This window comes from Ixodes scapularis, unplaced genomic scaffold, assembly GCF_016920785.2.
Source record: "Ixodes scapularis isolate PalLabHiFi unplaced genomic scaffold, ASM1692078v2 PGA_scaffold11__112_contigs__length_91849675, whole genome shotgun sequence".
Classification (NCBI taxonomy): Eukaryota; Metazoa; Arthropoda; class Arachnida; order Ixodida; family Ixodidae; genus Ixodes; species Ixodes scapularis.
This window is the reverse complement of record NW_024609837.1, coordinates 53,449,544-53,475,719: the sequence shown is the minus strand read 5'-3', so window position 1 is coordinate 53,475,719 and position 26,176 is coordinate 53,449,544. Positions and strand designations below refer to the sequence as shown.

The window sequence follows — 26,176 nt, the reverse complement described above, 5'->3', positions numbered from 1 at the left end:
TCGATGAGGCGGGCGCCCCGGGCTAGCTCTTCAAGGGTCTCAAAGGTGCGGTTGATGAGGTAGACGTGGTACCTTGGGTGACACTGTCTTCTGACCCGAGCTACTCTGTCCGACTCCGGTGACTTCGGGTCCGCCCTCTTGAAGAGCTCTTGCATGACCCGAACGTACCGGACCAGACTTTCATCCGGGTGCTGCGTCCTTGCCTCGAGCTCTCGGAGAATCTGCGTCGCGTAGCCTGCAGGCAGGAACTCTTCGCGAAGCCTTGTCTGGAAGTCCGCCAGGCTGGCGAAGGGGGCCTGTGACCCCAACCAGCACCTGGCGCTGGCTTGTAACGCCAGCGGGACAATCCGCTCCACGATGAAGGCTTCCGAGGCACCGGAGGCAAGGTGGTACGTCTGCAGCTCGCCCAGGAAGTCTGCCACGGACTTGACGTCGTCGTACCCCATGTAGACCGGAACAGTCAAGTGTGGTCTGGGCTCTCGCGGTGGGGTTTCCTGCTGGCCAGGCGTGTGGGCCAGGCGCTGCATCACGGAGTCGCACATCTCCGTGACCTTCGTGAGCAAGTTCATTTGTGCTGCTGCGGCCATCGCGGCTTCCTGCTCCCGCGTGAGCATGCCTGCGAGCACAAAAAAAGGAACGCCCCCAAAAACCCAACACAAGCGCGCAAAACGATTGCCGCGTTCACAAAGACACGGTCACAAACACGCCAATACAACAAACGTAGACGTGACGGAAGCACGAAACAACGATAGGAAACACGGGGAATATGAAAAAGGCTTACCGAAAGAAGAAACCAAGCCCCGTGAAATTCCTGCGAGTGGGTAGCATACCACGGTTGGGCGCCATTGTGGTCGGTTTGCCTTGCTGCATACCCGACCCGGAGGAATAACACGGAGCCAACGGTTTCAACAACAAGAAACTACATTTAATTGGACATGGACAAGACGATTAACATTGCTACCGGCGCTGCCGGAGTCCAGGCAGCGACTCCCCGTGCGCCGCCTCTGATCTGCCTTATCAAGGCGGCGCATCCGATGTGCGCGTGGCTGGCGTGACGTCGCCGCCACGCGGGAAAAGTTCGGCTTGAGCCTCGCAGTCGGGCAACTTGGCTTGGGAGCCGCCAGGGTGCCCACAGCGCACCCACTCGCGGCCGGGGTGACGTCGCCGCTGGAGCAAAATCATCGCGGCGGTAGCCCGCACAACCAGGGGCCAGTTTGCCTCACTGCCCGCCTGTGCAATGTATCCCTGCACGCAGTCTAGGAAGAGATTTCTCAGGTTTTCTGTTTCTTCCAGTCTCGACAACCCCGACGAACACGGAGAAGTCGCGGCCATACCGACGCTACCGTCGGACGCCGCCATGTTTGTTGTGATCATAGTTGCTTGACTTCATTCGCTGCAAGTCGTGGTTTCGATTGGTGCACCGCAAGAGCCGATAGCAAGCTCCTATTGGTTCTTGACTGCGGCGGACGGCGCTTCGACGCAACTGTGTGTGCAAGCCATCCGCAAGCGCACTCCGCATCGTTCCGCAGTCGCGTTTCCGTAACTGAACACACCGCAGTCGAACGCAAGTGTCTGAACTGGCCTTAACTCATGGGCCGCCTCGTTGCCAGGAACGGACGTGTGTGCGGGGGTCCAAATTAGGCAAATTTTTCTGTTCAGCTGTTTACCGGTCAGAATCCTTGCCGCTTCCGGCGAGATCCTACCCTTCCCAAAATTCCAGATGGCTGTTTTGCTATCACTAATAATAAAATTGCCTTTCGTTCCAACGCAAGCGAGCGCTATCGCAACTTCTTCAGCCATTTCTGCGTTGCGGCTTCTAATGGTGGCGGCCGATACGGGAGCACCTCGGCCGTCAACCACCGAGGCGACCGCCGCACCCGACTTGCCACGTGCCGCGTCCACATATGCCACCGACTTGCTGTTTATTAAATCGAAGCATCTGATTAGTGCTTCTGCTCTCTTCTCCCTGCTCTCCGTGTTGAATATGGGATGCATTTGATGAGGGAGGGGGGGAATGATTAGGTTTTCTCGGCAGTCCTGCGGAACGCTCGACTTGACTCGTAGTCCCCTATATGTCTGCAGGCCTACCATCTCAAGGATAGCTCTGCCCATGGTCGTTCGACTAAGTCTTTCGAGCTGCAAAATTCTCACAGCCTCCGCTATTTCGTCCCAGGTATTGTGCACTCCCATAGAGAGGAGCTTCACTGTAAAGGTGCTAATTGGTAAGCCCAGGGCCCTCTATGTGCATCGTCGGATGAGCGAGTCTAGTTTCCTTCTCTCCTCCAACCTGATGTTTAAGAAAGGCGTGGCATAGCTCACGCGGCTTATTACGTATGCTTGAATTAGTTTAAGCAAGCTTCTTTCCTTTCAGGCCTCGTCCTTTCAGCGCGACCCTTTTAAATATTCTAAGGGCTTGCGTACGGCAAATCTTTCTAGCCTTTTGATTGCCCCATCATTATATCCATTCTCCTGAATGAATAGTTCCAAGATTCTGATCTGATCTACATTTGGAACTGGTTTCTTCTCTACTTTAATGCTGAAATCCCAGCTGCGTTTGCATCGGAGAGACTTTGGGTTATAGACGAATAATTCTGATTTTTGCGGAAAGCATGAGAGACCCCTATTTGCAGCATAGTCCACGACTGTGTCTGTCGCCGCCTGCAAGCGCTCCTCAATGCTCGCATCACTCCCCTGGTTAATCCAGAGGTCAATGTCGTCCGCATAAATACTGAAATTCAGCCCCTCTATGCTCCTCAGAGCTGCTGGGAGGCTCCTCATTGCCACGTTGAAAAGGAACAGGGAAAGAACCGAGCCCTGCGGCGTGCCCCTGCTCCCTAACTTTAGTGTGCGTGACTCAATGTCTTGGAACTTTATGCAGGCAGTTCTGTCTGACAAAAAGTCCTTGATGTAGTTGTATGTTTGCGTACCTACCCCGATTTCTTGGAGACCGCAAAGCATCGCTTCATATCAAAAGCCTTTGTCAAGTCCAGGCCGAGAATTACTTTGGCGTCTCTAGAACGCGAATCGATTATGTCGTGTTTGAGTCGAAGCATCACGTCCTGCGTACTCAAGCCCGGCCGGAAGCCGACCATCTCGCACGGCCACAGGTCGTTTTGCTCCATAAAGCGCGTCAATCTGGTCTGGACTACGCGCTCCATCAATTTTCCCATGCGTGAGGTTAGGGAAATTGGTCTTAAATTTTCTACTCTAGGGGGTTTGCCCACCCTTGGGGTTAGAATTATGTTTGCCGACTTCCACTGCCGAGGCAGGTGGCCTTTAGTCCAAATATCTTGCATGCACTCCGTCAGAGTGCTGATGGAGTCATTGTCCAGGTTTCTTAATATTTTGTTAGTTATCTCGTCAGGGCCCGGGGCCGATTTTGTTTTTAGTCCCAATATTTCTGCCCTGACCTCCGCTTCCGTGATGGGTGTGTCGAGCTCCTCGACACACCCTTCAATGCCCACGAGGGCATCTTCGCTAAGGAGGCCTATGACACGCTCCTCGGCCTCCGTCAAATCGGGTTCTCCCGGGCCGCCTCCCGTGGCGTTCTGGCTGCGCCGGACTGCAGTTCCTATGAATTGCGACAAGCTGGAATTGCAGTGGCTCTACACTTCATACGTAAGTTAAGAGTGTAGAAATCGACCTTACCGCGGATTTTGTTGGCACTCTTGTAGTCAGTCGACCCACTTTTTTTTACATCGGCAACCTCGCACCGGATTCCCGACACCGCGAACAGCGTCGCGGTGATCCGTTCCCACGCCTGCCGCTTGGCTTGGGAGTCGTGCGGGTTGTCTCCCTTCGCTTCGATGGCTATCTTATTCTCTTCATAGCCGTCCACCAAGGCGGTGATCTCTGACTCTGTAACATTTGGCATCCGCAACTTCTTTGGTGCCGACATCGTGGAAGATCGTAGCAGACAGCCTCTGTTTTGTGTCAGCTTTCTGATTGGCTGATCAGGTTGTTGTAGACGCTGTGGTCATAGCAACAGCCCGCTCTCGCTGTGTTCGGGGATTGGCGAGACACCGGAAGTCGTCGTTGGCCCGTGAAAGAATTTCGCTTTCCTCCTCTCACTTAAGAACGCGTTAGTGAATACCGATTTCTCCTCTTCTTACGATGTTCTTAGCTACGTTGTCGTAGCCTAAGAAGCTCTTCGTGAATCTGGCGTCAGATGCCGGCACGGCATCCGATCGAACTTTGGTACTGTCGTCTGCAAACTTCTACAACTGGGAAATAAACAAAGCTTCTATTATCAAAGAAGTGTCCATGTTTTCTCTTGTGCTTGTCTTTCTTCAATCTTTTTTTTTTTTTTTTTGGATAACTAGATGTTTTGTTAGGATTATGAAGAGAGGCATAATTACGTAGCAGATGATCACAAACAATCTGAAATCAAAAACGAGTCGGGCGACATCAAGCATCACCATGAAACTGCAGACGAACTGGAGATTGGATGAACAATTACTACTAATTTAGGCAGTGGGGAAGCGAAAATATCAAATTATGGGGAAGTTCTATGCTAGGATCACGACCCAAACAAAAAGTACCACACTTTGTCAGTGTCCGAAAATTTGGCTAGAAATTTTAAGAAAAAGCTCCTTGTGTTCAAATTATTATGACCATATACACAAATAAACCGCCATTCACTCTTCCTCAAAGAAAGGTCGCATGAAATGAGACGCCCTTCCTGGTCATCGGGTAAGGAAACAGACGGATAACCAAGTGATTTACGCAGAAACAAAAAACAACCAGCAGAAAAGCCCACTGCATGACTCACCAGACTTCAAAGTCATCTCGAAAGGGTTCTAAGGCTTCTGCAATGTCCTCATCTGATGATAATTTTGGCTATATCAACATGCTCGTAATTCAAGAGCCTTAAAGGGGTTATGACACGCCAAAAATAAAATATTACATAACTATACTGCTAGGACCCATTGTATGTTCCTATAATCCTGCTAAATTTGTTTTGAAAAAGGCACAATAATTTCTAGATAAATCGATTTATATGCGGGCCCCTCGGAGGGGCAGATCCGGGCGGACCTGGAGGCTGATGACGTAGCCAGCCTCCAGCGCGGTGTCTACTTGCACGCACTCACAGCTTCGGCTCTCTTGGCATATCAACTCTTAGCTTCCTCGTTTACCTTCCACGTTTCCAGCATCCGGTCTGTGACGATTACGTCTACGGCATCGATCGCCTTGTCGAAGTGTTCGACATTGATCGCAGCAGCGATGAGAGTGATTGCTATCAAGAGATGTTGGAAGCTGTCCATTTTGACTGCGACCCGTTGGCGACGAGCTCCAGCGACGACGAGTTCGCCGTGGTCACCGTCGTCCGGGAATATCTCGCAGGCGCATGCAGGGTGGAAGGTCAACCGGCCGGGGGGCGAGAGCTTTCAGTTTACCGAGCTGTTTGAGCGGTTTTGTTCGTACCGTGACGAGAAGAGCTTGGGCGATCGTGGGGGCGCCTAGAATGAGAGACTGTTCATGGTCACGTGGTTTATGGACACCATGGTGTGACTAACTTGAGCAGTGTTGCCTGGTCGCCAAATGAAAATTATAAAAATTCGTAAATTGAATATTGCAATCATCGGAGCTCTAAAAATTGCGTAACTTGGTGTATATACTAAGTAGCCTATGAGCATTCCATTTCAAGAATAATCTATCCGTTTAATTTTCGTGTCATAACCCTTTTAAGAGTTGGCACTGTTTTCATTTAGACCGCGGGCCTCTTACATTTAGGGTGATTAAATGTAAAGGAAGGGCGGGGTCTCCCATGGGACTGCTTTAAAGGGATTTGAAGTCGCCGCTCTGGTTATCGAGCGGTTTATGACTAGTGTGTTTGGAATATGGCTTAGGCCTAAAGAATACCCAATTTCAGTCCTTCCTAACCCGCGTAAACGGCTCGTCATCAACTGGCACAGCGTCAGTCTGGTCGCCAAGTTCTGTGGCAACCTCTGGCCTCAGTGCTTCTGCCTTTTTCTCACTAGCCGTTGGAATCGCCTCAGCGGGGGCAGCGGTGTCTTCTCCATCTGATGGTGCGTCCTCCACGACGATCGTAGCCGTCGATGAGGCGTCGTCATCATCACTGGGGTCGCAGGACGGAGGCGTTGTCTCTGAAAGGAGTCCAGGGTCATTTTTCTTGACACTGGAGGCTCTCTTTGTTGCAGGCGAGTTGCCCTCTATGTGTGTCAAGAAGGTTTCAGTAGAGGAAGTTTGGCCTAAAGCGTCAGCGATCTCGGGGATGTCCATCTGGAGCTTCGAGTGTTCTTCCGCGTCACAAGACACCTTCCGACGAAGCTTGGTTGCGTACGTCGTGACGCAAGTGTAGCGGTGTGTCCATAGATATCACATTTGAAGCAGCTCACCGAGTTGAAACGTGTTGGGCACAGAGGGCGATGGTGGCGATCCCTCCGAATGCGCCACCTGCGGCCAGCACAGGGGGCCGCCTTAGCTCCTCCCACTCCAGCGTCCATGTTGAGGCCAAAAGAGTGGCGCGGCTGGGCCGGGGTCGGCAGCTGGCACATAGATGCATCCGATGGGCCGTCCTCTCAGTTTTCCGAAAGTGGGGAGCTTGAGTCACCCGCTGCAACGCATCCACCGCCACGCGAGACGCTCTGGCTGCTATGGGCGACGCTGCAACTGTGGCGGACAACGCGTCGACAACGGTGCGTCGTTGTGCCAGGGTGCACTTTTGCACGGCAAAATAAAGGGGCGAGCCCCAGCTTGGTGGCGGTGGTGGTGAAAAACTTATTCTACCAAAGGAGAGTTTGCAGGCCAAAATGGCCCTTTACATTGGTGGAGTCCTTAGTCCGGGACCTCGCTGGACAAAGCCGCTACCCGCGCCCGTTGGACTAGAGCCCTTTGAGACTCCAGCCCCGAGCAGTTGAGTAGGGCTGCCTCCCATGCCTCTCTTCTGGGGGAAGGATTAGGGGGAAGGGAAGGGTTCATCTAACATGCCCACACCATGTGAAAGTTATCGGAAACTTCCCCACAGTGACGGCATCGCCCATCAACTTTGGAGTCAAAATATTTCACTATTGCAGGACACAACAGGATGTTGGTCTGCAGGTGCCTCAACGTTCGTTCATCGGCCCTACTCAGGCCCTTGGCAGGGACCGGGTAAAGCCGATGGCGTTCGCAATAGTCTGCTAGGATTTCCCTGAACCGCAGAAGCGTTGGTCTAATCTCTGAGCCGGAAGAGCTTGGGTGAGGTACCAGGTGGGGAAAGCGCTCAGGCGGCCGCGTCCGCAGCCTCGTTACCTCAAAGGCCCTGGTGGCCCGGAGTCCAAACGATGCGTTTAGGTGAGGGGTCCGAATCCATCACGGCTCGCTTTAAAATGTGGTAGGCTAAAGGTGAAACCACGCCCGCTAGGTGGTGCTCACAGGCTCTGCGCGAATCTGTGATGATTAAGGCCCGTTCACACTCTTGCGACCTCTTAAACCTGGGTTCCTTAAAACTTCTTAAACCAGAGAACACACTGGCGCCATCTATTGGGAAGCAGTGTAAACTCGGCGGTCCGGCATATTTTTTTTTATTTCTCGCGCATTATCCTTTCTTTCTTGGCTCGAAAAACTTTTGTCAATGTTATAAACGAGCCTTTCTATGGGTATTACGCATATTTGACCTCGGAAATCCCGCAAAACCTTTGCTCTTGTGAAATGCAGTTCCAGAGTCACAGCATAGATGGCGCCACAATACCAGTGTGTTCCCTTATTTTAAAAACATTTAAGAAGTTTTAAGAGATCTCGTCTCTCTAAAGGCCCGTTCACACTCTTGCGACCGAGTACGACTGAGAGAGACGAGATCTCTTACAACTTCTTAAATGTTTCTAGAATGAGGGAACACACTGACATTGTGGCGCCATCTATGCGGTGACCCTAGAACTGCATTTCACAAAAGCGAAGGTTTTGCGGGATTTCCGAGGTCAAATGTGCGTAATACCCATAGAACGGCTCGTTTATAACATTGACAAAAGCTTTTCGAGCCAAAAAAGAAAGGATATTGCGCGAGAAATAAAAAAAAAAATATGCCGGACCGCCGAGTTTACACTGCTTCCCAATAGATGGCGCCAGTGTGTTCTCTGGTTTAAGAAGTTTTAAGGAACCCAGGTTTAAGAGGTCGCAAGCAGTCGCAAGAGTGTGAACGGGCCTTTAGTCGTACTCGGTCGCAAGAGTGTGAACGGGCCTTTATCTTCGAATTCGGGGCCGAGGTGGCAAGCGCTATAGCTACCTCCTCGGCCTGCGTGGAGTTGAAAGCTCTATAGGAAAGTCTGTTGATGCGTCGGTGGTAACTACGGCGGCCGTATATAAACCAGTGGGCGATGGCCCTGCCACATCAACATGGTACACGCCCTGCTTAGATCCGTATTGGTGTTCGAGAGCCCGAACGCGCGCCTCTCGTCTGCCTTCGTGTGTCTGCGTATCCATGTTGCGCGGGAGTGGAGAAACCCAAAGCTTGTGACGCCACAATTCCGGGAGCCTGCATGTCTCCTCTGGAATGCATTCGTGTTGGATGTGCAAGCGGTCTAGCAGGCGGCGCCCGGAAACCGTCTGCGAGAGTCGCGTGTATAGACCCATCAGAGAAAAAAGCGCCACCTGTCATACGCAACGGCATTTAGTGACAGCCGCCATGCTGCAGGATAGTGCGCGCCGCTGCATACGTTGCGTAGGCCGTCGACACTAGTCAATTCCTCCCCACGATGCCAACGTACTGCTGCGTACCCCTCCGTAAGCAGAGTGGGTATCTGGACAAGTCTGGCATTAAGGTACGTATTCGTAAATGTACTCGTTATCGGTTGACGGGCGTCAGTCTGGTGGGGATGTTCAGCAGCGCAGCCGCGCAAACATTTCCCTACTGAAGTACAGAACGGAACACTAACCGTTCCCACGCTATGCTGCTTGGGTGTTTGAGTCCGGTGTTTTTAATCTCACTTTGTTGCGTTTGGACGTAGAGTTTTCAAGTTTCAGCTAGTTTGAAGAAATCAAAGCGTCAAATACAAATATAATGTTGGTCGTGGTATCGCTTGTGGACGTGACAGCTTCGCGAGCGCCTAGCTTCAGGTATGCACGAGCTCGCGGTGCTTCCAACTTGCGCGTGTACATTGTATGTTAGGTACGCATGAAGCCATACGACCTGACGCTTTAACCTGCCTGTAGCGCACACATCTGTGCAGCGCGTGCTTTATGCAAAGCAACATGCACGCGCTTGCAACTTCTGCTTCACTGCAAAATTTGCTGCTCTACATGTCAACTCCAAAATCTCCCTCTAGAAAAAGGGACTCGACGTATCTAGTAGAAACTTGCGTAGAATGTGTCCTTTACTGGTTGAATTTGCACATTGAAATGTTAAGTCTTAATTCCAAGTACAAAACAACAACAACAAAAAAATATGCCCCCAAAAGGTCAGTTTTTTTATTTGTTTTGAAGTAGAGGTTTAGATTTTTTTGAGTAAATGGGACAAGTATGTACTTGAGGCAAGTTTCAACTTGATACTCAGTTGCTGATTTCTGATGGGCCATTAATTGTAGCTTTGTAACTTTAATTTTGAGACACTCAAAAATAAGTGGCTCAATGTGTCAAGTTCAAACTTACCTCGAATACGTATTTTACTAGTCCCATTTACACAACTTACCTCAAATACATATTTTACTAGTCCCATTGACACATTAAAATTTCAAGTGTCTACTTCAATACAATGAAAATTTAAAATAAAAAAAAAACCTACCCATTTTAAAGCTCAGGTTATATTTTGTATTTAAAGTCTAGACTTAAAATTTTAATCCATAAATCCGACCAGTAAAATATGTATTCGAGGTAAGCCTCTACTCGATACGTCGAGTCCCTGATTTTTGTAGGCGATTCTATGTCGAAACTTTATTTTGAAGTACCCTGTACAGCAACTTGAGGTTTTATTTGTTTTTGTAATATTTATTGTACACAATCTTTGTCATACATGAAACCCGTGATAGCTCTGTACTAACGATGGCTCGTGCGGGTCTACGTATTTGAACACGAAGAAGCAATCTGCAGAAATTTGTGAGGGCCGGGGCGAGCGGTGGCGGATTTCTGGAAGTCGTCTAAATGTAGAAATCCCATAATCCCGCTCAAATCACCCAGCTCAACCAGAGTGGTACTTGCATTTTAATAACATTTAATTTGTATTTGCAGATTTCATTCCATAGATTCGCAAAGAACACTGAGAACTACAAAAGATGGATAGCCGCTATAAAACGAGATGAAGGGAGGCAATTTAAAGTTTCATCAGCTACGAAGGTATGCTCGAGTCATTTCCTTTCTGAAGACTTTCTCCCGAACGTGGCAAGTGGATTGAAGCTACTTTGCGACAATGCTGTACCATCTCTGTTCAGCTTCAAGAAGCCAAAACAGCGGCGCCGTGCTCCTCGGGCAAGAGTACCACCACCCGTTCCTTCGCAACCAAACACTCCTACGGAACACCTCCCTGTAGGAGGTAGCCAGAGTGACAATTTAGAGTCACCAGTCCTCCAAGACCTATCGCCGTCAACTTCAGCTCAGACAGAATGTGCATGCACATGCAACCTTGCAGCAAAAGTTGCCGGCCTTGAAGAAGAACTTGTGAAGCACAAAGAAGAGATAAGAAAACGACAGATAGAAATCAATGCGAGCAGAGCTCTACTGAAAGAGAGAAGCGATCAAGTCCACAAGCTTCGTTGAGACTTGGAACACGTCTCCATCAAGCACAGGAAGCTGCAGGAAGAAAGCCGTGGCTTTGGCATTCAAAAGTTCCAGTCAAGTAATGTCGATATCCAATTCTACACGGGACTCCCATCATACGCCCACTTTCAAGAACTTTTGAAATTTGTTGAACCTGGGAATAAAGGGGAAAATATCATCTATTGGAAGAGTACTGCGACATCAGAAGACGAAAGGAGGGGACGACCTCAGAAACTTTCAATTGAAGATCAGCTGTTTCTTGTCCTTGTAAAGCTGAGGGTAGGACTTTTCCATAAGCACCTGGGTCATCTGTTCAATGTTTCAGAGACCACAGTATCCAGAGTGTTCCTTACTTGGATGAGTTTTCTCTACCTGCGTCTGACTGAACTGCCACTGTGGCTCCCAAGGGACGTCGTAGACACCCTCATGCCAGCCACGTTCAAAGACAAATATCGCTCTACGCGAGTGATCATTGATGCTACTGAGCTGCGGTGCAAGGTATCTAGCTCACTAGTCACACAGTCTGGAACATACTCTTACTACAAGTCGGCAAATACCTTTAAGGGTCTCGTGGGAATATCGCCAAATGGACAACTGACATTTGTCTCAGAACTATTTATGGGCTCAGTCTCGGACCGTGAAGCGGTCGTCAAGAGTGGATTCTTGGAAAGGCCATTTGAGTTGGGAGATGCTGTGATGGCCGACAAAGGCTTCAAGATTCAAGATCTCCTAGAAAAGAAGGGAGTTCTCTTGAACATTCCTCCCTTCCTAACAAAGGGTCAGTTTCCAACTGCAGACGTCCAGGAAACGCAGGACATTGCGTCTCTTCGGATCCATGTGGAACGAAGGATCCAAAGGATTAAGACATTCCACATTCTGGACCGCCCGATAGCCATCTCCCTGGCCCCTATTGCCAATCAGATATGGACGGTCTGCGCCATTCTATCAAACATGCAGTCGCCTCTGATGAGGTACTCTGAGTAACCACGGAGCAAGCAGGACGAAACATCAGAACGGCTGGACAAGAGAACTGTCAGGAGACAGCCAGTCGATACCCTGCCAGAGCTTCAAGAAAGCTCAAACCGCCACGCTACTGGAACTGATAGATGAACTGTTGAAAGTGTTTGAACATTATTTGTATTTCATTTTTACCTTCTTTCTTTTTCACACCACGCCTAAGTTGTTTGCTTTAGTCATTAAGGTAGGGCGGAATGGTGTGTTTCAATATTTTAGCCAGCCTTTCGGTAAGACAAAGAAAGGCAAGCTAATCCAAGGGGATCCATTTCGGCAACATGAATAAAGACGGTTATCAGTTTACATAACCGGCCTCTTCTTTCTGGTTCAAACCACCACACACAACGCTGCCTACCTGTTTCGAGGTGCTATGTTTCCTTGTTTGCAGCTACTAACCCTTGTTCAACTGCAGTTGGAATGTTTTGAATGTTTATTTCCCGACTCAATCGGGCCTGTGTGAAATTTAACCTTTTTAAGTCACTGCGTGTCATTCTCCCGAATTTGTCTGTTTTTGTTACTTTGCTGCTGGGGTAATTGAAGTCCAGGCTGGAGGCAAGGTACTCGTAGCCCTTAGCTTGTCCACATTTCTACATGCAACAAAATCAGCAAACTAAGAAATGGAAACTCAAGAAGGTAGGGCAAGGGTAAGACGGGCTGGGCAGGAGGAAGCAGACGGACCCTGGAGAAGAGGGGGAAACCCCCTTCTCGCTTTAGCGTCGCATCAGCTTCCCCCTCCCCGGCCCGTCTTACCCTCACCCTACCTTCTTGAGTTGCAACGGACTATAGCACTCGCAACAAGCAGATGGCAACTTGTGAGCCATTTAGCCCCCACTGTAAACACCTTGACTTATTTTCTGCCATCACACAGAGATAAAATTAAAAGGCTATGGCATTTCAAATCAAAATTCTCTCACAAAAGCTCGCACTGCATCAAGACATTGCTCTTGAGCCCTCCCAAACATTTTCTTACATGGTAACCTAGATGTATATGTAAATTATGACATTTCACTATTCTCGTGTTCAACATGCCCAAAACACCTCTCCGACTTGGTAGTGTGCATTCTACAAAGGTGAGAAATAAAATCTTAAAATTGCAATAACATCTTTAAATGTGTCGTTTCCTGAGAAGGATTTATGGTAGTGGAGGTATGAAAACTAAAGGAACTTACTGTGAAATGGAGTTTCAGTATGATAATGCTTGTCTGTCTCTAGAGAAAATTTATGACTTGGCTAGGAAGTTCCAAAACTACACAAGTGCTTGCTAAGCCTGTAACTGCTGCAAAAAATAGGGCGTCGCCACTTGATGTGTGTTCCCCAGTAAAGGAGTCTTGGAACTTGTGCCGTGTTTGAACTCCCAACTCCAGTACAGACAAGCGTCGCCACACTGCAGTTCCATTCAACGACGGACCTCCAAAGTTTTCAGTACCTAAAAAATGATGACACAACACTACTACTCTTTGGTGCCTCACTTAAATGGTGTGGATATCTTTATGACGGTACTCGTACATCATGCTGATTTACTGTGCTGCCACCAATTGGACACTCTCGTAATGATTGGTAATACGTAATACTGCCAACTTACGGAACAATAACGCCGTATCTCGAAATATCATTGCAATTTTTAACTTGACTTGCCCTTGTATAAGATCTCAAAAAAAAAAAAAAAATCTACCAATGATGACAATGTCAAATTAAAACTAAAGTGGACCAAGAGGTATGTCATTAAGACTCGGACAAGCTTTTTTCAAATACACAGGGGTGGAGAAAAGACCTAGTTATACAGACCAACATAATAATTGAGAAGGTAAAAATAAATACAATGTTGCAGAAAAGCGAAGCTGTGCCTAGGACAGTTCTTATTGGCCTTTTACATAAAGGGGTACCACAAGCAGATAAGGCTGTTAGCATAAGCTATACGCAAGATTACTCTGCATTTCAAAATACAAAATGAAGTCACTGCACAAAAAGTTCTACATGACTGTGTAGAGCTTGATGTGATAAAATGAGCTTTGCCATAATTACAAAAGAACTGAACTTTCCCGTAAATTGGACAATGACGCCTAGCACTTGACAATGTCACCAAAAGAAGTTGAGATTTCCTCCCCCCACTACCACCTTGGGAAATCAGCGCTTCATACAATTCTGAAAGTCAAATAAATTTTATATTCGGAATACTCAAAAAAGAAATAAAGTAACTACAGGAGAAAGAGAAAAAAAAAAAAAAAAAAAAAAACTGGGAGTCAGTGAAGAATATTCATAGTAACCCTAGACAGGAGAAATCAAAAATTGAACAGAAGCAAAATAAGAATTGACAACAAAAGAACACAAAATGTCCTCGCTAACGTAACAATTCAAGGTGTGGGAGCAGTTGATCAAAATAAAAATCTTGGAGCTCCATGCTCACTGCACTCCAGTCGTCAGGGCAAAAGCGAATTCTTTCTACAAGAATGAACTGGTCACCAAAGACAACAAAGTCGCCCCATTGCAGCCCTGCAATAGCCATCTGCCCAAGCACTTGGTCGTTGTAGTCATATGTACGCCTGAGTTCAGGGCAATCCCCCTTAATCTCAGAACAGAACTTTAAAGTTTTGAGTTCTTCTACAGACTTGTCATAAAGGGTCTTCGGACACTTTACTTCAAGGACTCCATGGGGAGGGACCTCAGTTGGGTCGAATACAATTCTATCCGGTGACGCACCCAACCAGGGTGTCGAAGAATCGACAAAAATGCCGCACGATCCATCAATCGCACTGTGCCCCAAGCTCTGCAGCACATCCATGTACCGCTGGACAGCGATGGGTTCTTGCGTGATGCCATGCCTGTGACAAGAAGGGCAACAGCTCTAAAATCCCTACAAAATACATGATTAGTTGGTCTTTTTGATAACACAATCAATCGAGCACTCGAGAAAGGCCTTAGAAGGCTACCACTGTAATAAGTTCATGAGATTCTGTAGGCCAAATATTTTTCAGTGTGCAACCATCAAAGGAGAAAAGGAGTCGCTGATCCTACATTTTTACCAGAATTCTTTGAGGTTGGTGACTCTATCGCAACCTGTTCTCCGGCGGTTGTGTACTGAAAATGTGTGGCTTACACAAAGTGCACGGTCTGGAAAGCCCACTAAACCTAGTATGACTGGTAAAAATATTTGGTAGAGGCGCTAGCACCTGTCCACAAAACTAGCACTCGCACAGCCTTTTTGTGCAAAGTCTGGCGAGTTCTGCACAAAAAGCTAGAGCAATAAACCCAACTAGTCTGGTTGAAGCGATTTTGGGACCATGATTATTGTAGTATTTTCAACTACTATTGTAGTTGAGGCTCCGTACTGGCTTTGGGGGTGACAGAGTAACAACTTCTTCCACTAGATGGCCATAAAGTGATTTCCGGTGCATGTTACTCCAAAGTAAAGAGCTGCGCTTTTCGTGCGCAAAGCCCTGAGACGATGTGCAAAGAGTAAATGGAGCATGGTATGATGTTTCTTCCGGGATTTTGATATGTGTCCGGTGCTTCAAGAGAAAAACAAGCAAAGTGGCGGATGAAGAGTTGTTGTCTATCGCGTCTACCGTGTCGACCTGTGGTCTGCCTACCTTCCATCAATGAAAAGTGGCCAAGGTAACAAAACTAACAGGTTCTGATTTTGTTACCAGCTTACTTGTGTCAGAAAGAGTTTACAGCATAGTAACAATACTATATTTGCTTTGAATAGACTTGTGACTATCATGTGTTGTTTTAACACAGAGCTTCAATCGGCACTGTACGGAAACTCGGCAATTATCGACAATCGCCGTTGTGTTCGAAACGGCAAGAGTGAGGCAGTGGTTTTAGACTAATATTTTTTAATCGAATATTGAATAGATGCTGTGCCTTTCTCCATGCCTTGCACCACTGCATACTATGCTTAAACAGAAATTCATCTGCACTTGAAAAGGTTGTTCCCACCCTTCTAATTGCCCACTTATGAGCTCTATTAAATTTAACCTAGCTATAGTTATACACTGGCCTCAGACAGTAAAATGCATACATTAGGATGGCAAGTAACTGACAGATTTGACATAAAATTAAACCTATACACGAATTCAACTGTGTGACGTCACGGCGCGGTGGTGGCGTGTCGGACGCACTTCCGGTCTGGGGCTGTGGGCAGAAGTCCCCATGCCCTGCGAAGTTTTAAAAGGAACCAGACAAAAGCCTGCTTTCTCGTCAAAACGCCACGACTAGGGCCATACCAAAAGAGTCGAGGAAGGTTTGAAGGTCAGTTTTCACGTGCTCGGTTCGTCCAAGAATCTGGATATGTGCCGTGAGAAGGGAGAAGCAGACGCCGTCAGACAACAATTGCTTGGGCGGGAAGCACTTTGAGTTGAATTCACGGATACTTGTGGTCATCAGATTTGTTTTGTTCCAACATGAACGCCAGAAAACCGTCAAGTTGTGCGGACCACCTGCAGACTATGTTCAGTCCGTCTTGAAGTTCAAACGGCCGCCTGATCGTTCGAACTGTCGTCTGCTCTTTCAAACGTTTCTGCTTGTCGTCCGCTCTCTTAGACGACGCCGGCCCGTAGACCAAATGTTGGCCCGGTATTTGCGATAATAAGTAAGTGCAGGCCTCAAAGGACTTACGTTTGAAGGTTGGTAAGCAAGCTCGATGTAAGCAGTAGATACAAGGAGATGTTAATCATTGTTACCAGTGACCATCACGGACTTGTTATGCCTAATTCACTTGGTCCGATTCTGCTTGCAATTTTCAGTATCGGCGTCGACCATCTCGGCTGCAGTTCACGCTGTTGCAGCCCAAGCGGCGTCGCGACTGAAAATTGCAAGCGAAATCGCATCATGCGAATCAGGCTTTAGCGTACATACTGCGGCGTCCACGCGGAATGAAGCGCCACATGTCACATTATTCACGCGAAGTTTTGGGGTGTAACGAGCCTCGGTAATTTCGCTGACGCCGCTTAAGTAGTCAGACATCGCCAAGAAAGTCTTATAATCAACAATTCGAACGCGAAAAAGGGCAGGGGGACTCACACTGACGCCGACAAGATCGCATTTCAATGGTTTGTTTATGGGCAACGGGGAGCTTCTTGCCCACACCCCCATCGCGCATGTGCGGCACCGGTGGCGTCCGCGAGGGACACTCCGGTTTGCTTGTAAACATGAGTTGGTGTATAAGGAAGCCCCGCCATACCTAACTGAGGGGATTCATAAATCTTCTTGGGTGACAGTCACACTCATTTGTCATTTAGAAGGTACATGCATACCTTCGGAAGTAGCTTGTTTGAGGGCGTACATTACGTAAGTCGCCCTCTACCTAGCCGAAAACTCTTCCAGGGCGTCATTAAGCACTCCCCGAGGAAGCTTTGGAGAAGCACCAGCTTGGATGGCTACCATCATAAGCGCATGTAATTTGGCAAAAACCGAAATAGCATAAGGTAAAGCAACAATGCCTTTGTGCAACGTGTAGTAGCCGTTCCGAGAACTCAGACTCGAGTTACTACGTTCGGAGCCAAAGGAGCTGCTACTGAACGTGCCCAATAGGTATTATGTTTCATTTTATTTAAGTAATTTTAAGTAACGCCTGCGTAAAGAGGGCATACCGTATCGCAGGAACCCTCGAGAGGTCTCTTGTGCTGGTTAGGTTGTGCAGCCCTTTCTGCGACCAGACCTCACGTGTGGCTGCCACTCCAAAGTTCGACGCCGTTAGTCGAAGCGCAAGTTCTTTGTGCCATCTTGGACTTTTTGCTTGTTGTCTTGTATCTCGTTCAAGGGCCCTTGCTTGAGTCGGTGACAGGCATAGCCCCTGCAGTAGGAATTTTTCAAGAACATTTATTTATTTATTTAAATCAATAAATAAACATACTGAAACACAGTTTGGGGGATTGCATGGCTAGCCAACAAAGAGCATTTGGCACACTCCAATGAGAAATTAGGTATTAATGAGGCCAAAAGAAAGAACTGTGTTTGCAAAGCGGAACCCAACGTTAGGCCGTAAATTCAGACACCAGAAAACCTCTCCCGGTCAACTTCATCTCAACTTACACAAGACTTAGGTTTGAAAAATGCAGGTGTTGACACTAGAATGGCAAAATTGCTTGTGAACGTGCATTAACTGTGCATGCTCTCCAGTGTTGCTAAAGGCAGTGAGCGCGTGCTCAAGGGAAATACGTCATTGGATTCTTGACTTACCAGTGATTAAAGAACAACTCTGCTTAATTTTTTGTTTTTGAAAAAAAAAAACAAAAAAACAATGCAGTCCTCTTCAGTATCACCTAGAAAGGCCAGAGGTCAAATATTGCAATGTAGTTCTGTCTAAAAACTTCTTAAACGGTCCAGAAAAATTCGCAACTCGCCAAGTTGCCAAAATCGGCCGACTGGAGCGAGCGAATTGTGGCGCAACCAACAGCACAGTTAAGGTTACGGCATGGATATAGCCAACATTGAGCTAAATGTCATCACCATTGTCCCCTTTTGCTTGTTTTTATTTCTCCGGGCACGCGTAACGGGTGGCGTAAGCAACAATTCCTCTTGGCACGCCTGCACAGTGGGCTTTTTGGGAACCGTTCAGCCGCCCCGCCGTGGTCCCACCGTTGCCCGCATCAAAACCGCTGTCGTAATCTCACCGTTTCTCATTACTGTGTCTCAGAGTTTCGTCCACACATTGAACACTATGTGTGCAGACTTATGCCGCAGTTGTGCAGACGTCGTCGAATGTCGTAGACACCAAAACATGGCGAAGAGTGCGGTGCAGACGACACTTGTGCCTGGCATACGCCTGCCCCAATCCTGCCCATCGTTCCGTCAAGGATCATGTGACATCTTGTACCACATGATAGCCATGTTTTTGGTGGCCCGAGGCCAATGTTGCCAGACGGAGCTGAAGTTTCGGTTTCGATTTCTGCTCGTGTTCAAAATTAGATTAAAAAAGACACCCATAGTTTGTCGGCAGCATACTGGCGTGGATGGCCACATTTCGCTACTGCCAAGGTAGCGCTCTCATAAAGCGGCTGCGCCGCGCTGAGCTCAGCCGTGCAGCCTGTTTGCCCAAACGGGCTGTGCGGCCAGGCCCGCACCTCTTGCCAGCGGCTGGGTCGCTGCGTGCGCTGCGCTGCCATGGAGAGGGCTTCTCTGATACGGTTTTTGGAACTATGCCGTGCGAGAGCCAATAGGAGGCTTGTTCCTTGACACTCGGACACGCGCCAGCCAAAGGGAGCCTATCAATCAGATCGCGGCTTCAAACGACAGGCTTCGCTTCATTGGGACAAGGGAGTTTAGGTGCTGTTTGGCGCAGCTTTAAAGCTGATGACGTCGGTTTGCTCCATAAGACAGTTAATGCTTTTGCATTAATATATACACAGTTTTTTGTGAAGCAAATGACGTAGCGTCGTTTACTAGAGCTTTTTAATGCAAAATCACTGATTATCCTGAAATCTTCGGAATTGGCGGAGTTGCAGTTAAGTATACAGGAATCATGCTTAATAATTAAGGCGTTTGCTTATGTTAGAACTTTCCAGAGTTGTGTCGGCATTGCTTTTAGCTTTCTTTGTGGGTGTCGGCGTTTTGGAGGGAGCCTTTGCGAGGCCAAAGCGGCCGCAATGCGAGAGCGGTTCCCCCACGGTCGTTAGGAAACGTCTCGGGTTTCGGGAGTCTGCTCGGACAGATCCCTGGAACGGCCCGTTCTTAGAGTTGCTTGTGGCTTTTAGCCGAATGTTCCTGTATATAGAGGGTTTGCCGCGTAGTGTAAAATTGTCACTTTTTACCCAAGGCAATAATTTAGTGGTTGGCGCCAGTCAAACTGGGAAAATTGCAGAGAACAACTCTACGAGGAATTTGGGTTTGACGGTTGGAGCGCCAGGATGACTGCTCGCCGACCATTGGAGAAGAGTGTACCACATGTGAGTGGTAGAATTTGAAGAGATTGGCTGATTCCTGAGGGGAAAGGAGGCCCCTACAGGCCTACAAAAGGAATGCGAAGAGGATTTTGGGGGATTCGGACTTTGGATTTGACGGAGAGAAATTGGGGACGGGGGTCGAGACTTTAGACAAGGCAGGATGGTTTCCCAAGTTGGGAGTAGTAACTAAAAGTGTAAATAAATGCACATAGTTGTCTACAAGCAGTGAGTCGACCCGTCAATCAGCGACGTTTGTGCCACCACGCTCCAGACCATCGGAGCAGAACCTGCCTCCCACACCACCGGGAGGAACAATGAACAACTTTAACTGTTGCCCTTTAAAGGAGAATTAAGAAGGAGACCTCCTGGGGTGGACTTATGGTGGCAACAATATAAAGACCTCGCTTATGAAGAAGCTAACTGTAAGCTGTCAGTTTTTCTTTTTCCGGTTTTTTTTTGTAACGAAAAAAAGTAAACACCCGAAGTACCAATCACAGCTAACACTGAAAATTATTGGAAGCCTTCCAATGGGCTGTGACGAAGCGGCGTAAAGCATGGGTTGCTAATTGTGCTTGAGGTATTCAGTTCATACAAAATCAGATGCACATTATTTTTGTATATTGACCTTCCGTGAAGTATCCTAAAAGCAATGCTGACATTACCTCAAGGATCTTGTGGCCCTCAAAACACGAAGTCGCATCCGAGGGCTCGGCATCCCTGAAGAACTCGTACTCGTGCAGTGGAGGCGGATCGGTGGGGAGCACTCTTGAAGTGAATGTTTGTCACCACCTTGAACCCAAAGGGCAATTGCGCTTGTTGGTACGCCTGTGGCGCAAGGACAGACGAAGTGCCGAACTTTGTTTTCACGAAAACCTGCCTGGTCCCTCCCAGCAAGCTCCTGCCAAACTCGGTGGTTCCATGCAGGTCCATCATGGCTTGAGCGAAGTTCTTGGTGGCGGCATCTTGTTCGCTTTGACTGCGGGGAACAGCTCGGCTTTCGTAGAGGCAACTTGTTGTTGGCGTTTCTAAGCCACCTTCCCGGACACTTCTCCAGTCAACAGACTGTATGGAAGTTCCCCTGATGCGCTCGCCTCTTGGGACCCTCCACTGCTGTGGAAGGTCAGTGCAGGAGAGCTGCACTGGCGCTTCAGAAAAGCCCTTCCTCTGCAGCAGTTCAAGTGTCCGAAGAACCCCCATCAAGTGGTTGCAAGCAGCCTTTCCTGCTGGGCAGCCACAGTGCCCATCTTCAACATTGCCAGTAACGTTGAGGGCAGCCACCACGGTGTACGGACGGTCATTCTTTTTTTTGCTTTGGAAGCATGAAGCTTTCAGGAAGCATATCTCTGCGCTATAGAAAATAAAGAATGTTTAAATGTTATTTTTTTATCAATGGCTAATGCACAATGAAGTAATAAGCAGAGCACATTACAGATTTCTTTTTTTTTGTTTTGCAAATAACTTTGGAAATTAAACGGTTACATCACTTCTGCATCACACATTTTTCGAATATTTTGCTTTGCATCCAACCCTGTGGCAAAGCGCACTACTTCAAAGGCGTTTATGTCACATCGCCGCGAAGCATTTCGTTGCTATGTGTGAATGAGTACAAAGCGCGCCACAGAAATAACAAGCGACCACTAGTTTGTTCCTTTACTTTCCACAGCTGCAAAGGTAAAAGTATTGCAAGCTACTAGTGGGTTTAAAATGTGCTTATCTGAAGCACCGATCAAGGCGATAAATTTCGGCATTCGACCCTACCATGCGCAAGTAAAGATTGCGTTTCATGTTCGCGTGAGCACTCTATGTTAAAGGCTGAATCGCATCTGAGCGATTTGGCGAGCAGCGAGTCGAGTGACGGCACAAGCGACGAAACTCGGCTACGAGTGACGAAAATTTTTCAATGTCGCTTGTCGTGTCGCTTGGTTTGGGATTTCTAGAAAACGACTCTCATCGCCTTGGTCGCTCGCTCGTCGCTTTTATGCAGTGTGCTTCCCGAGCAATAACGAAGCGAGTCCCCTGCGTCTGTTTCGTCGCACATCCGGAGAGTACCGGCGGCCTCTAACTACAGCCCGTAAATTATAACCGGTTCCTATAATTTTCTGATGCATACTAACACATGTCTGATGTCGTAACTACAAAGATCTTAGTAATTACCTTTTTCTTGCGTAGTTGGCCTTTATGGATGCAGCGACCACGAAGCCCTCAACGTGGAAGTTCTTCTGTCGAATTGTCGTTCCGAGTCCGATCGGCTCTTGAAGAAGCGATATACCTCATCATCTTTAACGGCTGGGAGTTGGGAAAGGTCGTTTTCCCAACCCGTGATCGGGAAAATGCTACCTGTAGCCATACAGAGGCGAAGGGATCGACGAAACAAGAACGCTACAGTCAAAACAATTATGCCGGCCGCAACGGAGTCCTTCCCAATGGCGCCGGCCGTCCAATGTTGTTGGACTCGTTCAGCGGATTTTCGCTGTTGCCAGATTTTTTGAAAAGGGTCTATTGCTTCATGAGGTGGGCCTCTTTCAGCTCCTGGTTGGTGTTGAGCACCCCAGCGCCAACAACTTAGCGTTGGATGTAGTCACCGGGAGGTCTAAAGCTCGCTTATTTGCCTTCCTAATAATGGCGTCGATGCATTCGTCGTGTTGCTTCGTAGTGCGAAGCTAGGGTACGGAGTAGAGGATCCTGCTGGTTACGAAGGCATGGACGAGCCGAAGCGCGTCCCCGCTCCGTAACCCCTTGCGTTTGTTAGAAACGCGGTGGATCATACGTCCGACCTGTTTGCCAACACATTTGAGTTTGGAAATGGTGGATTCCGGTCTGAGCCTGTTATGAATAAACAGGCCCAGGATCCGGATCTCCTCGACTTCTCTGATAGGACCTACCGTCAAGGAGATACGTAAACTCAAGTTGTCGTTCTGATTGGCTCTGACAAGTAGAAGTTCCGATTTTGCAGGAGCGCATTGAAGACCACAGCCGATAGCATAGCTAGCGACGATGGAAGCAGCCCGCTGAAGGCGGTCCTCCATTTCCCCAAGGCTCCCTTCGGTGGTCCAAATTGTTATATCATCCGCGTAAAGTGAGTGTTGGATGCCTTCCACCTGGGCCAATAAATGTGTAAGCCACATCATGGCAATATTGAAAAGGAGCGGCGACAAGAACGCTCCTTGGGGAGTGCCCCGTGTGCGCATGGTGTATGGGCCATATTCATCGTCCTCGATCTTGAGCAGGGCTTGACGCTTCGAGAGAAAGTCTCTTAGGTAGGTGAAGGCCTTGTGTCCACAATCCGTGGTGCTCAGGTTTGCCAGAATGCTGCCATGGCGAACGTTGTCAAAGGCCCCCTTAAGATCGAGGGCAAGGATGACGTTATCGTTGTGGCGCATGGCAGTGGGTTGTATTATGTCGTGGTGTATTTGGAGGAGGACGTCCTGTGCAGACATGCGGGCGGAACCCAAACACACTGTCTGCAAAGATGCCCTTAGCCTCCATGTACGGAGAGAGTTAATCCCGGACCATCGTCTCCATAAGTTTCCCCGCACATGAGGTCAGTGAGATGGGCCTCTGGTTGTCTGTATTTACCTTCTTGGCTGGCTTAGGAATGAATGTGACCAGGGAGGTCTTCCAGTCGGGGGGGAGTGGACGCCCATCCCAGGTCTGATTAATGTACTCTAGCAAGTGGAGGTAAGCAGAGTCCGGAAGATTCGTAAGTAGTGTTACTGTTATGCGATCACGGCCCGGAGCCAAACCTCTGCGCACCTGAGCTAAAGCCACCCTAAGGTCGTGCAACGTAAAAGGGGCGTCAATGTCTGGATTAGGCCTTCCCGCGTATTCGTACTCGGGCCCAATCGGGTCCTCTATGTGACGAAGATACCTGTCACACAAGGCGAGTTGAGCTGTCGTGCCTTGGTACCTGTGCAAAGCCCGCCGGAGCTGTCGTTGCGTCTCCCCTCTCGTCTGAGTGGGGTCAATGAGGCTGCGAAAGAGGCGCCACGTCCCTCTCGAGCTCATCTGACTCGCTGCCGAATTACACTTTTCTATCCAATTTGAGTCAGTGAGCTGGGCAGCATACGCTGCAGCCTGCTCCGTGAGTTCGTTAATGCGATCCTTAAGCTTGCGGTTTAGCTTTTGCTTCTTCCACCTTTTGGTAAGACTCCGGCGTGCCTCCCACAGGTGCAGGAGGTGATTATCCACGGCGGGGATCGCTTCGGTAGTCTGAAATGTCGTAACGAGTTGTTGCTGTATTATGTCCAATTGCTTTGCCCACTCCGCATAGCCGCCAGAAAAGAGCACTGGGCCCGTTTGCTCGAAGCTGGTTAACTCTAACCGCGGTTAAAAGTTAACCGCGTTTCCTTACCTAGGTACTTCCGAGTACCTAGCCGCGTTCGACAAAAACTTAAGGCGCAATTTTTCCGTGTTTTATTATTATGCGGTAGCACCTGCCACCTGCCAGTCGAAGCAAACAGCCTTTTAAGAAACTTTTTCGCTAGTTTTGTCTTTATTAAGAAAAATAAAAACATCTTATCAGAGTGTTTTATTTTATGCAGAAAATATATATGTAGTTTAAAAAATAATAAATATCCTGTTTTATCTATTGTGTCGCCAAACACAGCTTAAGTTTGCAGCGTTGAATTCGTATCTGGAAACGGTCTTCAGATTCGTTGTTTTGTTCTCCGTATTTTGCGACGCACGTTTCCCGCGCTTTAGTTATCAGCTGATTATCACTGTTTGTCTTCTCTGCCGTTTGCCCAACCGACCCTCCTACTCGCCCGCCGACTGACTACCGGACTGACTGACAACTGATTTGCGGACAGATTGGCGAAGATAAGGGACGCAATGTCGACTGTGACGCGACGCCGACATCGATGAGAGCGCGTGTTCGCCCAGTACGCTGTTGTGATGATGGGACGGCAGCGTGTGTTCCGTGACCGCTTGAACCCTCTGGAGGAGTTGGAGGAGCATCGACGAGGACGAACTGCAGGAGCGCTTTCAATTCGGTCGTGCGGGCATTGTGTTCCTCGCCGACACACTGCGCCCGGACTTGGAGCGGCCGACGTGTCGCAGCCGTGCCCTCTCTGCAGAGCAGCAGGTCATTGTCGCCCTACAGTTCTACGCCACGGGGAACTTCCTCATTACCGCAGGGGACTACATGCGTGTGCACGTCTCCACTGCTTCGCGGACTGTGAGGCGGGTGACTCTGGGCTTGGCACGTCGTGCCCGAGACTTCATGGGGTAAGTGGTCTAGCTGGAGCATCTCCTGGCGCGTCCCGATACTGGGCACATGTGCAGGCTAGTTTTCCGAGAAAAAATGCCTGGGCCTAGATTGCTCGATGAGCAATCACCATTATTTCAGAAACCCTTTGTATAGAAATTTTGGTGCGTGAATTGTGTTCGCTGAAACACCTTCATTTGTTGAAGGTGGTCTTCTGAGCACACCTATTCTGCAACTTATTTACGGCACACCACCTGCGTAATGACCCTTTTGTTTTTGTTTCCTTAGCTGTAGGCTTGCTAGCCTGAATATCTGCCAGCACATTGATCCCCACGTATTCTGGTGCCTCCCTAAAGAAACATTAAAAGTGTTGCTTCAGCACTCGATATTGGTTCTTTGGTTATGAGCGTGACATCCAGACCAATGAACTGGGCAGTAAAATTACACAAACCAACTGGAGTGTACAAAATGACTCCCTTAGTACCTATTATTGGTGCAGGTGCAAATTCAACTAAACTACAAATAAAGTAGGAGTCATAGTTGGACGTGAGCGCGTTGGTTTTGATAACCATTTGCAAACAGCCTGGTTTCTGCACTTCCAACTATGCAGTTGGTGCTATTGAGCTAGTCTTGCGGCTACTGAGTACTGTCATTGTCCAGACAAGATTTTTATTGCTCACTATTGATGAAGATGAATGATAGCTATGTTATTTTTAAGCATGTTATCATAACAACAAAATCATCACTGTTAGTGTCATAGTGCTACAGATTGACTCAAATCCATCTACAATGCAGGTGGCCAGGTGAAGCTGAGGGTCATGCCTTACAACAGGCATTTTTTGAGATTGGTGGGTTTCCTTCGGTCGTGGGTGCTGTTGATGGCACTCACATTTGCATACAGGCACCACAAGTGCATGAGGAGGTGTACGTTAACCGCCATCTGTACCATTCGATAAATGTACAGTTAGTGGTTGACATCTTTTACCGTATCCGCAATGTGGTTGCTAAATGGCCTGGAAGCACCCACGACTCTAGGATATTCACCGAGGGCTCGTTGTCAGGCAAGCTGGCTGATGGTGTTTACGATGGTCTACTCCTTGGAGACAGCGGCTACACCTGCAAGCCATGGCTGATGACGCCATTCCTGTCTCCGTCATCAGCAGTGGAGGTCGCCTACAATACATTGCATAGCACAACGAGGAGCATCGTGGAGCGGTAAATAAAGCCAAACTATGCGTCCTGGTTCGACAATTCAGTGTTTTGGCACCTTGAGGCACCTAAACTTTTTCATGTGGTTGTGCCTGAGCTTTACATTTGTTGCTAAGGTTAGCCAGCTTTGTGGGAATGAAGTAAGTCAATTCACAAAATTCAACCATTAGCCAGTTAA

General features: G+C 48.3%; 3 protein-coding genes and 3 pseudogenes across 3 annotated transcripts; 2 read left to right on the top strand and 4 right to left on the bottom strand.

The window, feature by feature from the left end:
* Positions 1-1,139: 1,139 nt before the first annotated feature.
* LOC120847895 lies at positions 1,140-3,148 on the bottom strand (annotated as a pseudogene).
* Positions 3,149-6,337: 3,189 nt separating this feature from the next.
* LOC115321225 lies at positions 6,338-8,627 on the bottom strand (annotated as a pseudogene).
* Positions 8,628-9,975: 1,348 nt separating this feature from the next.
* LOC115314758 lies at positions 9,976-11,767 on the top strand. The gene is made up of 4 exons (XM_040210382.3): positions 9,976-9,984; positions 10,162-10,266; positions 10,362-10,455; positions 10,688-11,767. The coding sequence occupies exons 1-4, from the start codon at positions 9,976-9,978 to the stop codon at positions 11,668-11,670; spliced, it is 1,191 nt and encodes a 396-aa protein (XP_040066316.2). The 3' UTR covers positions 11,671-11,767.
* Positions 11,768-13,958: 2,191 nt separating this feature from the next.
* LOC115314759 lies at positions 13,959-21,860 on the bottom strand. The gene is made up of 4 exons (XM_042289001.1): positions 21,853-21,860; positions 17,734-17,785; positions 17,292-17,494; positions 13,959-14,519 (listed from the first exon to the last, which is right to left on the bottom strand). Exons 1-4 carry the CDS (start codon positions 21,858-21,860, stop codon positions 14,039-14,041), a joined length of 744 nt encoding a protein of 247 aa, XP_042144935.1. The 3' UTR covers positions 13,959-14,038.
* Positions 21,861-23,129: 1,269 nt separating this feature from the next.
* On the bottom strand, positions 23,130-24,022 carry LOC121835022 (the record flags this gene model as incomplete). The annotated part of the gene is made up of 1 exon (XM_042288906.1): positions 23,130-24,022. A coding segment is annotated over exon 1 (459 nt), but the record flags the coding sequence as incomplete, so codon positions are not given.
* A 330-nt stretch (positions 24,023-24,352) lies between these two features.
* On the top strand, positions 24,353-26,008 carry LOC120839966 (annotated as a pseudogene).
* The last annotated feature ends 168 nt before the right edge of the window (positions 26,009-26,176 follow it).